This window comes from Panthera pardus, unplaced genomic scaffold, assembly GCF_024362965.1.
Source record: "Panthera pardus isolate Hobbes unplaced genomic scaffold, ASM2436296v1 HiC_scaffold_21, whole genome shotgun sequence".
Classification (NCBI taxonomy): Eukaryota; Metazoa; Chordata; class Mammalia; order Carnivora; family Felidae; genus Panthera; species Panthera pardus.
The window spans coordinates 327,161-341,050 of record NW_026526777.1 but is presented as its reverse complement, the minus strand read 5'-3'; the positions used below and the strand labels follow the sequence as shown (position 1 = coordinate 341,050).

General features: G+C 54.8%; 1 protein-coding gene across 4 annotated transcripts in view; it reads left to right on the top strand.

The window, feature by feature from the left end:
• GATAD2B (GATA zinc finger domain containing 2B) overlaps positions 1-11,419 on the top strand; it is an 87,297-nt gene extending 75,878 nt beyond the window's left edge. For all 4 annotated transcript variants that reach the window (XM_053908672.1, XM_053908670.1, XM_053908671.1 and 1 more), the window contains exons 4-11: positions 1,029-1,160; positions 1,452-1,583; positions 1,955-2,125; positions 2,634-2,949; positions 3,922-4,124; positions 4,988-5,098; positions 5,246-5,363; positions 6,024-11,419. In XM_053908672.1, the coding sequence (XP_053764647.1) occupies positions 1,029-1,160; positions 1,452-1,583; positions 1,955-2,125; positions 2,634-2,949; positions 3,922-4,124; positions 4,988-5,098; positions 5,246-5,363; positions 6,024-6,157 (1,317 nt within the window). In that variant the 3' untranslated portion in view covers positions 6,158-11,419. The remainder of the gene's footprint in view (positions 1-1,028; positions 1,161-1,451; positions 1,584-1,954; positions 2,126-2,633; positions 2,950-3,921; positions 4,125-4,987; positions 5,099-5,245; positions 5,364-6,023) is intronic.
• Positions 11,420-13,890: the final 2,471 nt, after the last annotated feature.

The window sequence follows — 13,890 nt, the reverse complement described above, 5'->3', positions numbered from 1 at the left end:
CGGTTAAGCATCCGACTTCAACTCAGGTCATGATCTTACAGTTCATGGGTTTGAGCCCGTGTCAGGCTCTGCACTGGTGGTGCGGAGCCTGCTTGGGATTCTCTTTCTCTCTGCCCCTCCCCCACGAATGCTCGCGCGCGCTCTCTCTCTCTCTCTCTCTCAAAAATGAATACATAAACGTTAAAAAATATATATATATATTTTATTTTTAAGTAATCTCTACATCCAACATGGGGCTCAAACCCACAACCCTAAGATTAAAAGTCTTGGGTTCCACTGACTGAGCCACCAGCCAGGTGCCCTGAGGGCATGCCCTTTTAGAGGGCACTATGAGAATCAAGTGAAGAAGATAGTGTGACAAAGCATATTCAGTATAATTTATCTTTGGAAAGTCAAAACTCAGTAAGTCACAGAAATAAACTCTTGGCTGGAACCACTGTACCCTGGTTCTCATGATGTGGAGAAACTCCTAAGTTTTTATGTGTATCTAGAAGAAACTTGGCTTTTAATAAGTTCCAGAAACAGTGTTTAAAAATTTTTTATGTTTTATTTATTTTTGAGAGAGACAGACAGAGCGCGAGCAGGGGAGGGGCAAAGAGAGAGGGAGACACAGAATCCGAAGCAGGCTCCAGGCTCCGAGCTGCCAGCACAGAGCCCAACGGGGGGCTTGAACTCACAGACCATGAGGTCATGACCAGAACTGAAGTCAGTGCTTAACCGCCTTAGCCCCCCAGGCACCCCTGGAAACAGTGTTTTCAAGAACAGTTCCCTTTGCATCTCCCTTTGCCCCGTCTTCTATTTTGCCAGGAATCTGGTTGATTAGCATTTATGTTCTGTAAGCATCTTCTGAGCACCTGCTGAATCCCTAGCCCTGAGCTAGATCCAGGGACACAGAGACAGTAATCCCCATTACTACTTCTGCTTCGTGTGCAAGATCCAGAGCTCAGCCCTGGAAGAAGAGACCATCTCGCAGGAAGGGGGACTCTGGGTGCCTGCTCCCATAGCTGAGGGACCTCGTGTTTCCTTAGGGGAAAGGCATTGAGGAGCGGCAGCAGCTCATCAAGCAGCTGAGGGACGAGCTGCGACTGGAAGAAGCCCGGCTGGTGCTGCTAAAGAAGCTGAGGCAGAGCCAGCTCCAGAAGGAGAACGTAGTCCAGAAGGTACTGACTGTGCCCTGGAAGTAAGGGGCTGGGTCTGACAGTGGCCTCACCCAGGTAGGTTCAACTGGGTGACCCATTCTTGTCCAGTTCCGTGCTTTTTAGTTTCTAAGAAGAGTGATTTCTTTTTTTTTTTTTTTTTTAATTGTAGGCCCTAATCAAGAAAACCTTGATTCCATTTTTCTCGGTTTTCCTTCTGGTCAACAGAAGCTTCACACTGACTGGGGATTTTTAAAGTCCAGGAGTGTACCAGACTTCTGCCTCTGTTTCTTCATTCTGTCTTCTCTCCCCCAGACCCCGGTTGTGCAGAACGCGGCATCCATCGTGCAGCCATCTCCTGCCCATGGGGGACAGCAGGGCCTGTCCAAGCTTCCCTCCCGGCCTGGGGCCCAAGGGGTGGAACCACAGAGTCTGAGAACATTACAGGTGCGTAACCTGCCTTGGGGCCCCGTGTATCCCAGCTCTGGTTTGGGACTTCTGTGACGATCGTAGAAGAACCTGGCCGTGGTAGAGGTGCTGGTGCTGCACACAGTCCCGTTGGTCCCTCCTCGCTGCCTGGCTGTGTGTTACTGGGTGGCACAGTGGGACAAGTAATCCTCCTCTTCCCGCTGTGGTTTTTCTTCTCTGGAGGTTTCTAGCTTAGCCCTTTTTCGTCTAGGAGTAGACAGAATTCCTGACTCTCGCTGTGTTTCTGTTTTTCCACTCAGCTGTGTGTTATAGGCAGTGTTCTCTCTCCAGCATGTTGGTGGAGCGTTTTACCACCTATGACTGCTTCTTTTCCTCTTCTTCCCCCTCAGGGTCACAGTGTCATCCGCTCCGCGACCAGTACCACCCTCCCACATATGTTGATGTCCCAACGTGTTATTGCACCAAACCCAGCCCAGCTACAGGGTCAACGGGGCCCACCTAAGCCTGGCCTTGTACGCACCACAACACCCAACATGAATCCTGCCATCAATTACCAACCGGTGAGAAAGTCCTAATATGGAAACAGAGAAGTCTTTTCTTTGCTTTCCCTGTTGAAAGGACCACAGACCGTACGGTTTGGGACATAGAGAAGCTCTAGGACAGCCAGGGTAATTGTGGTAGAGCTTGTATCGATCGTAGTGCCCAGGGTGGAAGCTGGAGGGACTCCCTGGGAGTAGGAGCGGAGAAGGGAGGCTGTACACGGCAGAGCGGCAGCAGGCTCATACCCGCCTGGAGGAAAGCAGCGGGGGTCAGGGGAAGAAGAGGCCTGAGGATGTGGGCCAGAGAGCATCCCCCGTGCTTGTGTTCCTCCGCCTCCTAGCCTCTGTCGTTCTCTTTTCCCGTGTGCTGGAGTTCTTCTTCATTGAGGTTGGACACCTCGTCCTTTTTTCTGAGTTTCGGGAAAGCTAAGTTGTCCCAACTCGGCTCAGGTAGTGTTTTCTGCCACTGAAGCAAGAATTCGTCCTTCCCCCGCACCCCGCCACTGACCCTGTGCCCCCTCCATTCCAGCAGTCGAGTTCTTCCGTTCCCTGCCAGCGCACAACATCCTCTGCCATCTATATGAACCTCGCCTCCCACATGCAGCCGGGGACTGTGAACAGGGTGTCCTCCCCCCTGCCGAGCCCCAGCGCCATGACCGATGCCGCCAACTCCCAGGCTGCCGCCAAACTGGCTCTTCGCAAACAGCTGGAAAAGACCCTCCTGGAGATTCCGCCGCCTAAACCTCCTGCTCCCCTGCTTCACTTCCTGCCTAGCGCGGCCAATAGCGAGTTCATCTACATGGTGGGCTTGGAAGAAGTAGTACAGAGTGTCATCGACAGCCAAGGTGAGGCTGTTTTATGTGGTCAGTCTTTTATCTACGCAGGAGGTTGCCAAGCCTGATTGACCTGGGCCGCGTATCCCAGGGCGCTGTGTGACGTCAAGTAACCTGTTCTTAACTGTTGTCAGACCACCTCCCGTTCGTTACTCGGAAATGCCTCTTGTATGTCTGTATATCTTAGGCTTAACGTTTGTATTGTATTTTGTAGACCGTGTATATTTTTGGCAGGATATTGTTTGGTCCTTTTCAGTGGTGCCCAGCACGATGTATACGCAGTTTGGTGACTAGAACACTTACGTGTAACGTCAGCGCTTGTGTGGCATTGCGCTGCGTTGTTACGTTCAGTCCCTGCCACTTGAGGACTTACAGGTGGGAAAGTAGGTGTACTGACTGAGTAGGTGACCGTGACCACGTGGAAGCTGTGAACCAGAGCTGACCCAGACTGTGAAGCATTGGCACTAACGGAAGTTATTAAGCCTGAGTTTCCAGACACGTGGACTTAGGGGAACAGCTGACGGTGGAGGAAAGTGCCTGAAGGGCTCAGCATTGACTCTAAACAGGTCTGATTTGGACACTGGCAACTAAACGGTGGAAATGTGACAGTGCGGTCTGAGGTAAAAACGTGCTAAGGAGCACGTGTCGCGGACCCAGGTGGAGTCTGCCGCCCTGTGAGTTAGCACGCTTCCTTCTTGCTGTACTAAAAGTCCGCAAAGCCGGGTTCTTGTCTCAGCTTTGCCCTCGGGAGCTCTGTTTCTTCGTGTCCTCCTCTGTAAGTGGGGACGGTACCGTCTGAATTCCCTAAAGTGACGTTGTTACAGTCGAATGAAATAAAAGTTATTTTCTAAACTGCAGAGTACTCTTCTCGTAGAGTCTCTTTCTGAATTCAGCGGAGTAACCTCCTGAAAAATTCATTTGGTGAAGAGAATCGGGAGATGGGGAGATGCGAAGGCCCTGATTGCTCTCTCTGTTGGCATCTAGGCAAAAGCTGTGCCTCACTCCTGCGGGTCGAACCCTTTGTTTGCGCCCAGTGCCGCACAGATTTCACCCCTCACTGGAAGCAAGAGAAGAATGGTAAGATTCTGTGCGAGCAGTGTATGACCTCCAACCAGAAGAAGGCTCTAAAGGCCGAACACACCAACCGGCTGAAAAATGCTTTTGTTAAAGCCCTACAGCAGGAACAGGTAAGAACCCTGATGTCTCCCCAACCACCTGCTCAGGTTGGGTTTTCCCAAAAGGTAGCTCCTTCTGGTTTTTAGAGGATTTGTCTGTGCGATCCCCACAGTCCTGACGGCCTGGAGGCCCGGGTTCCCTGTCCCTCCCCGTACCGATCTGTCTGCTGATCTCCACGTGACTGTCTCTGGCGGGGCAAGCGCGTGAATGACAGTGTGGTCCGGGGTGGGGACAGACAGGAGGCACACATGTGGCCTTCCCCGGTGGCGGCCGAAGAAATCCCTCAACTTCTTGTCCTCCTCAAACAGATGGATTTTGGTGGGAGGGATTATATTTGTACTGGAAATCTCTCAGAGAGACCGAATTCTCTGCGGTCCGTATCTGACAAGGGAATGACCCAGGAGAGAGTGGGCTGTAATGTGGCCCGGCCAAGAGGAACGGCAAGGAGGGAGCGGGCGTGCCCTGCGGACTGGGCGAGGGGAAGATGTGTTGGGAAGCTTGGACCCTTCCCCTCAATCCTGCTTCCACCCCACCACCCATCAGACCCCTTTGGGTGGCGTCCAGGGACCTTCTGGAAAGCAGGTAGACGGGAGTCAAAAATAAAACCTCCGTAAACTCCTCACCATCACGTCCGTCAGCTGGTTGCCACCACCCAGGCGTCTCCTGCCAGCATCTGAGCGCCGGCTTTTCCTGGACAGACGGACCCCTTAATCAGCAAAGCAGGGCTAGCTCCTTGTGCCCAGAGCCCCAGCTTGCCTTCTCCACATGCCTCCTACTTGTCGTGTTGGCAGCAGTAGAAATAGGAGGAGCCCTGGGTTTCCCGGGTAGGAAATCGGGTGCTGTCCTGCCAAGTTGACCTGCTGACTCCCGACAGGAAATCGAACAGCGACTACAGCAGCAGGCAGCCCTTTCCCCCACTGCGGCTCCGGCCGTGTCCAGTGTCAGTAAACAAGAGACCATCATGAGACATCACACGCTTCGGCAGGTGAGGCCGTCTGGGGTGGTTTGCCAGCCGTGGATCCCAGCGTGTCCGCCTTTGCTGGGAAGTCCTTCTTCCCGGACCCCTACCCCCCCCCCCCCCACCCCTTCCATCACGGCCACCTAGCGACCCACCGTCTGCTCCCTGTCACAGGCTCCACAGCCCCAGAGCGGCCTCCAGCGCGGCATACCCACATCTGCCCGTTCCATGCTCTCCAACTTCGCGCAGGCGCCGCAGCTGTCTGTGCCTGGTGGCCTCCTTGGGATGCCAGGTAAGAAGCAGCGATGGGGGGGCCTTCAGGCTAGCAGGCCGCTCTTCCGCTTCTGCGCTTTCTTCAGGCCTTCCTCCCTTCACTCTGGGCACTTAGCGTGTTTGCTAGCTTCGTGGTCCGTGCCGAGCACAGCGCGATAGGGTTCTGGTGGTGAAAACAGCACGGTCCCTGCCCTCGTCTGTTCACTGTCTGGTGGCCCCGTTGGTGGGTGTGTGGTCACTGACCTCGATGGCAAGAGCAGGGTCAGCTGTCCCCACCCTGTTTGAATGGTGGAGGGCTGCTGCTTCACAGAAATCCGAAACGTATTCCATGAGTGCATCCCTGTGTCTTCAATGCTCTCCTCTGTTTCTCTGACTCGCCCATCCGGTCAAGACCGTGTTTGTTCTGTTCCTGGTAGGACTGAAGTTTCGAGAGGACCCCTTTCCCTAAACGTGGGGTGCAGAGGGGCAGTTGGCTGCTGACATAACACTTACCTAAGTCTGGACAGATGCACGCAACCTCTGGTGCCCCCGCCCCACCTCCAAGTCCACGCCCCCGGGTCCTCCCAGGTCATACCTGGGACGGTCGCCGGGTCGTGCAGTCAAGAAGATGCTGCTTCCTCTTCTAACGCCTGCCCCTCCACCCCTCCCCCCCACCCCCGCTTTTGTCTCCTGGGTCCAGGTGTCAACATTGCATACTTGAACACCGGCATCGGAGGACACAAAGCTCCCAGTTTGGCAGACAGACAGCGGGAGTACCTTTTAGACATGATCCCTCCCCGGTCTATAGCGCAGTCCATCAGCGGGCAGAAATAACGCCTGTCCACGTGCACTGCCCCAGCCTTGAACCCTTTACCCCTCCTCTCCCATTGCCCCCAACTTCCGTCGCATGCAGTGCCTGTACTGGTGCCTACCATACACGGAAAACAAAACAGAAAACAGAAGACAAACCTAGAAATCAACAGGAAAACGCGCCTGCCCTGCCCGCCACCCCTCTCTCACTGCTGCGATTCTGCCGCTCTTGTCTTCTCTCCGGTTTTCTTTCACAGTGAGGTGCTCTTCACCTCGGATGAGGTCAGAGTGAGGTCCTGGGGAGAGAGAAATCTAAGCCCTCTGACGTGTGTTTCTAAAGTTTTTATGCTCTAATTATTATCATTTTTAATGATGTTGTGTGTCCTCCCCTTTGTTCAGTGGACGGTTAAACCTTTTTATTTTCTCAATATTTTCCTTTTTCTCTTTTTTTTTTTTCTTTTTTGTAAACACAGATGACATTCAGATAAATGACAGGAGCATTGCAGGGGGTCCCCAAGCAGATATGACTGGCAACGTTGGGGGCAGAAGTTTTTAATGCACTTAACCTGGGGGTGGGGCAAGGTGATGGCATCAGATAGGGAGGACATCAGCCCTTGGTGTCTCTGGGCTGGACAGTCTGGGAGGTGGTGTTTTGTACTGAAGTTGGGCTCTAAGAATGAGGGGAATGAGCCTGGAGGGAGAAGCTTTAAAATGTAACCACCACGGAATTGACCCACAGAGAAAGGGGAGAGGGACATGGGGACAAGTATAGTGCTGAGCCAAGGAGGACGGAGGCTGGTGTTGGCCTCTTGGATGCTCTCCTGGTCCCAGTGGAGATAGAAGTCTATTCCAGGTCAACTAGCCCAAAATTATTTCACCTTACTTTCTTTGTAAAATACCCCCCCCCCCCACCTTTTTAATCCTGATCTGCTCCTGGTAAACTCAGTCCCCCAAGTCCCGTCTATAATCCAGCCTGACTTAGCCAGTGTCCTGGGAGCTGGGCGGGACATGCTGAGTGAGACAGAGAAGGGAAGAGAGAAGGGCTTTCTCTCCCAGCAGGTGAGACCCCATCTGTCTGTCCCACCCTCCAGCCAGGAGGAGGGAACAGGGATGCCTCACCAGCTTGGAGTCCTGCCCTGGTCTGCTGTCCTGAGTGCAGAACCCACTGCTCAGAGCCACACAACTCTGGTCAAAGCCAGCTCTGAGTCTCGGCTGCAAAAGTAGTTGTGGTGCCCCCTCCCCAACCCATCTCCAGAAATCTATTAATTTTCCTTTTTTGTTGTTTTCAGCTTTTTCTTAAGCGCTACTAATGTAGGGAATGAACTGAATTGTGCAATGTTGCTGTTCTGGGGATAAGAGAGGTTGGCACCCCATCTGCCCACACCGTGGGGGAAGCAAGAGGGGGACCAGGCTGTCTCTGAGGTAAAGGAAGCCCCTAAAAGGCAGGGGTTTCTGCTCTCCCGTAACACTCACCTGCCTCTCCAGCTCTAGAAGCTGCCAGAGTACAGGAAAGGGATACACTGAGCAGAGACGTGTGAAGAGGAGTTCAGAATTTTGTCCTTGAAAGCCACCTGGGAAAGTTCCCCCACTTTTATTTTAAAAAATTAAATAATGTTTTTAAAGTAAGAAGGCACTTTTAAAATTAACACACACACAAACTGCACATCTTGCCCATAAAGTTTGTGAGTCAGTGGGGAGAAGGAGCTGGAATCAGGCTCAGTCCCCCCCTCCCCATACCCCAGAGCCACTGTGGGTTACTCTACTGGCCCTACGGGCCTTCCTGGATTTTTTCTTTCCTCCCTTCCCCCAAATTCTTGAGCACTTAATAAAGGAGCAGAGATACAGCCTGTGTCTGGGCTCCCCCAGTGGTGAAGTGATCTGAAGCTAGATGCTAGTAACAGATAGTGATGGGGCTGTTTGGAGTTTGTTTTCTGGGGCCTGTGGTGCCCCTGACTGTAAGTGGGGGAGAAGGGGGATTATGAAACTGGGTCTGGGGTTATTTTAAAATTATATATATATACATATATATATATAAAAAGATATATTCTTACATCTTTGCTTTGCCCTCTGTGCTTTGAAAGCACTGGATAAATCGTTTGGTTTTGCTTTTCTCTCTTCCACGAAATTGGAAGCTTTTTTATTATTTTTTTTTCTTTTTGTTTTTTGTTGTTTTTTAAATTTTCCCTGCAAATCACCTTGCCTTGTGGCATGTCTGTCTAGCCTCTTCCGCCCGGCCCGCCATGACAAAGTGCCATTTCTGTCATGTCTCCCCTCCCCCAGCTCGGAGGTACCAGGTGCCCAAGTTTGTCAGTTGAGATTAAAAGTAAGGAACAGAGAATGTGCAATACCGTCTGGTTGGGGGCCATCCCTGCCCTGAGCTGAGTCTCCTCCCTGGGAGCCAGGCCACCTGTGATGGGGTTTGGAAGTAGGAAGTGTAGACGAGGTGGGGAGCTGGGAGCCATGGGGAACGCCCAGCCTAGTGCCTGGCGGGGTGCTGAGGCGGTGGGGGGGACGGTGGGGGTGGGCTGGGGGTGGGCAGAGCGGGAGCCTTCCCAGAGTTTCTCCCCTCAGGCTCAGTCACGTAGAGGCTGCTCAACGACTAGTTTAGCTCCATGACCCTTTGCTCCATCGCTGGTGTTTGATTTCTCACTTCTCCCCATTTCCATACCCTTCCCTGGGATTAGCGATGGGGGTGAGTTTTCCTTAATCATGGTGTAGTACCAGCCTTTCACCTCCTCTTGCTCCCGCCCTGTCCTGTCTTCCTTACTTCTTGAGTTTTTCATCACTGATCACCTTGTGTCCCTCCCAGTCTCTTGTCGCTGTCCATCCCCAGGCCGAGCCCATACACACTAACCCTCGTGCCTAAAGATAGGAAGAAAGGCGACCTCCTGTTCAGAGCGGTCCTCCACCCCAGTGCTCTGAAGCTCAGGGGGATGGCTAGAGCGAGGGCCCCCGCTGGCTCTGCCTGCCCCCCCCCCCCCCCCCCCCCCGCATCCAGAGGCTCTGAAAGTAGTCGCTTGTGGCCGGTGGCTTCCTCCCTAGACGCCTGAAACGGGTAGATGAGCGGTGGGGGGCGGGGGGGGGGCGGTAAGGCTGAGGGACAGGGGTCCTCCTCATTTGTAGATTATTTTTTTTTTTTAATTTTTATTTGCTATTTTTGTCATTCGACCACAGCATCTGGACTTTCTCCATCCCTGGAATAAGTATTTTTTCCACATTTTTGGATGTATGTATGGTAGACAATTTTTTTTAAGACACAAAGATAAATGTTTTCCTGCTTTGGTTACCTTTCCTTTCCCCCTTTAAAAGGAATTAGCTATAGAACTGCTTTGTAAAGATGCTTCTTGGTATTTTACTTTTGTTCCTTTCCCCAACCACTCCTTCCCCCAGACCCCTGCAGAAGGCATAACCCTTCTCTCCACACCCCACCCACCCAGCCCTAGGCTCCCCTGCCCTCCAACAAGACTTTCATTAGCTTATGATACTTGCTGCCGAGATGTTATAACAAGGACTCATTCGTGTATATAAGCTATTTCTTGATCCATTTAAAAGGAATTGTACATTGTGTAGAAAAAAAAAAAAAAACTGAAAAAGAGAAAAAAAAGCCCTCGCCATGGATATTGTGAAACTGTGTTACGTCGTTTTGTAATGTGCCCGTTTGTGTATGATCCGTGTGCAAAAGGGTTTCTGGGGAAGGGGCGGGGGTAGGGAGGCAGGGCTGTGGAGGCCGGGGCGGGGAGCGGGCCGGGCCCAGCACGCGGAGACTGGCAGCTGCCCCCACCCCATCCCTCCCGAGAGACGCCACCTCCCCCACCACCCACCCCGATTTGTGCCTTGCCCCCCGCCCTGGAGTAGCCCCTCCGGGTCACCAGCACTGCCTTGGCAGAGCCCACCCCCGACCCTAAGCCGCCCGCCCCCCCGCCCCCAGCATTCGGCGGATACTGCGGGGAGGTGCTGGGGGCTGGGGGGCAGCCGGGGAGCGGGGCAGCTCCCGGGGGCATTGAAACCAAGTATTCTTATGAATTGTAATTGTATTTGCACTGTTTTTTTCCTCTGACTGCATCAGCATATATACAATATACCTATATAACAAAATTCAGTGTCAAGCTTTCTTATGCAAGGGATTTCCCCCACCCCACCTTGAGCGTAGATGACCAGGGGTGATAGGGTCTCAGCAAAGTCACCCCAAGAAAGCCTCACGTATCACGTGCGTCTACACGTGGTTTTAGGCTTCGTCACGGGGGTGAGGCTGGGCCACTGTGAAAGCTGGGGTTCCCGGCCCGTGCTGTCGAGAGTGGAGAGCCACAGCACACAGGGTGGGGTGGCAGTGACCTGGGGTCCTGCCCCAGGCTTTCCCACTAACTTGCTACGTGCCCTTCGGGAGGGTTCATTTTCTGGGTCTCTGTTTTCTTGTCTGTGAAGCGACAGGGGAGATCACCTGGCCACGAAGTGTAAGGTTCCGTTCCATGCTTCTTTCCTCACCTGCAAGACAACAGCTGGAGGTGGGGAGTGTGGTGGGGCCCCAGATGCAGGGAGGGCACCTAAGTGCTGCGGTGGCTGCGTGCGTGGCCCGGCCCGGCCCCGCCATTACTTGGGTTTCGGGAAGGGCAGCAGAGTGAGGTCGAGGTGTCGGCAGAGCTGTGGCCGCTTTGCCCTCGGGCCCCCGGGGTGCTGGGGGCAGTGGTGCCCAGGCTTCTGGTCTGGCGGCCTGCGTTCTTGGTGAGCCGCAGGGTGACGGCGGCGTGGCGGAGCTCAGATGTACCCACTTCTCGTCTCCCTCCCTCAGACCTCATCTGAGCCCTTGCAGGCGGCTCCCCACAGCCCGGTCCTGGGCTCCCACATTCGAGGCCCCCCTTTCTCCCTCCCACCCGCCCCCCCCCCACCCCAGGAAGCCTGGAGAGGGTCTGGGACGGTGAGTGAGGCCTGAAGGTTGGGCAGCGTGGGGGTGGGGTGGGGGGCGGGGCTGGGGCGGGACCGGCCTCTCTGAATGGGGGTTGGGGGGCAGGACCCTTTTGCACAGGCTCTAAGTTTCCTTTTTTTTTTTTTTTAAACCTCATTCTGATTTTCTGCATTGTGTTTGGAAATTAAAATGAAAAAACTAAGACCAACAGAAACTGGTTTTCAAAAAGGCAAATACACTCCCATCCGTTTCAGATGCTGCTGAGTACTTCAGCAACAGATTCAAATAATAAGCTAATTTTTGGAGAAAGGATTAAAAGAAAAAAAAACTTTGTAATATTTATCACTTGCAAGCTATGTTTAATAAAGAAAGGAATGGTTTCTAAACTTTCCTGTGCCTCGTGCTTTGGTCCATTTAGGGGCGATCGGAAGACGAGCTGTCGCCTGTGCTCCCTGCGGCTACGGGGCAGCTTCGGGTCATGCCCCTTCTGTCCACCACGATGGTTCTTGAGAGCCTGTGCCCACTGTGTGTTCTTGTACCTCCACCCTTATGTGGCGCCCGAGCTCTGGAGGCCACCGACCTCCCATTTCGGGTCAAGAGCGCAGGGGAGGAGGCAGCACTGAGCAGAGGCTGGGCCCCCAGCCGTCCTGGCCTCCCCTCCCATCATAACCGCTCTGGTCTCCAGTGACACGAGGCTTCTAGAGACGGCAGCCTTGGAGCCACAGCTCGCTCTGCCCTGCTGGCCCTCAGTCTGCGTGCGGCACCCGGAGACACCGGAACCCTCCTGCCACCTCACCCTGCTCCCCCAAGTGTTCCTTACGACCCAGAACATGAACCGGGTCCTAATTTATTATGTCCATTTTCATTATTTCCAACAACGCACTTAGATCGGGTCCACCCAGGGGACAGGATGTTGTTTCCTCAAGGACCGGAAGTTTGGGGCTGTTTTTAACCCTTCGGTCCCGGCCACATTTCATGCTGTAGGGGCAGGGCCCGGCCTCACCGGGGTCTTGTCATTGGCACCAGCGTCATTCCAGGAGCACAGAGAAGACCCTGTTGGGGGTCCCCCTCCAAACCTGGGGTTTTTCGGGGTGCCTGGGTGGCTCATTGGTTGACCATCTGACTTCGGCTCAGGTCATGATCTCACTGTTCGTGAGTTCAAGCCCCACGTTGGGCTCTCTGCTGTCAGTGCAGAGCCTCTTGTCTCCCTCACTCTCTGTCCCTCCCCCGCTCACACTCTCAATAAATAAATAAGATAAATAAACCCTGGGTTTTTCTTCCTCCAAAGTCTTCCCTCCTTTGGTACAATACAGGACAGCCCTTGGAGGGACAGTGGGGCCCTGGGTGCCATGGGCTGGCAGAGGGAGGAGGAATCGAGGGCACGGACGGGGTGCCCCATGCCTCTGCAAAGGATTCACAGCCACCAAACCCCAACTCTGTCTCCTTTCAAAAAGAGCAGTCAGATGGGGAGGGATGCCCCTGAAGAGGGGCCAGTGCTTTGGGTCTGAAAAGGGGGGAGATGGCCATATGGCGGCTCAGAGAAGCAGCTCGTATCAGTTCAGCTGTTCAGGACTCATGTTAGGACCAAGGGGCAGGGAGGGGCTCCTTTGCCCACCTGCCTCCCTGCCTCAGGACCCCACTCACCAGGGGTGGCCAGGGGCACCTCACGCAGGGAGACAAAGCGGGAGCTGCTGTTAACCATCCCCAAGGTCCTTGGACGCCTGCAGTTTGATCTGGTACAGGGCGGCCGGCTCTGCGGGGAGCACTGAAGGCTCAGTGCCTGGGGAGAGACCCTGAGAAGAGGGCAGGGGAGCCATAAGGAGGGTCAGGGCCTCGCCCAGATCTGTGTAGAGGAAGGAGCTGACGCTTCCGGGCAGGAGCAGAGGCCCCTCAAAACGAGCAGCCGGCAGCTTGCGGTGAGAGTTGGAAGCCATGGACTGGCCCCAGGAGGCCTGCACGGAGGTGGTGTTGAGCACTTTGGTGGAGAAGCCAACCCCAGGGTGGCTGGAGTTGCAGAGGAGATGGTGTGAGGCTGACTGCCCTGCCCCCCGTGGTGGAGGCGGCAATGGAGGCAGAGTCCCGGCCGGCACCCCCTGCCGCAGATGGAGTGGGCCTTGGCCGTGGCCGGAGCCAGGTGGGAGAAGGCATGCTCAAAGCAGCCCTCTACCCTCGGCCTCTTGGAGCTCGGGGCCAGCTGCCTCTGAGGAGCAAAGCAGTCTGGCAGCCTCGCACCCATCTTGACCCCCTTCACCCCACAAAGGGGGCACCCGGTGCTCGGCTGTGCGTGCCAGGCCCCCACACAGCAGGGAGGGGGCTACAGAAGTTGGAGCCAGGAAGGGAAAGGGCAGGAGGCCGTGGGGAGACACCAGAGGGCCACAGACCCCGAGGCCCAGCAAGAGTCCGGACAGGGCTGGGGGGCACGAGGAGTGGGGGGAACTGGCCCGGGGCCCCACCCATCAGGTACAGGGGTGTCGGTCCACACCCACCCTCCCAAGGAGGCTCGGCACGTAGCCAATGCGGTCCCCGCTGGAGGCAGGTGGTTCCCAGGACATTCGAATGGCAGAGGTGGAGAGAGGGCCATGGTCCACAGGCCTCCTGGGGCAGGGGGTCGCTCTGGGTCGCCTGTCACAGCCAGGCGGGCACTGGCCTCCTGCATCCGGCGTTGTTCTCTGCCACACATTGGTAGGTGGCCTCGTCCTCCCCTGAGAGCTGCACCGGGGTCAACGTGCTGGGGAGACACACAGCTGCTGGGGGCTCCTTCCTACCAAGCTCCAAGGTGGCTCTAAAGGAGGGGGCTGTCTCCAAGACCACAGACCCAGTGTACCCACCCCCTGTGTGGGGGCGTGACCTACAGTGA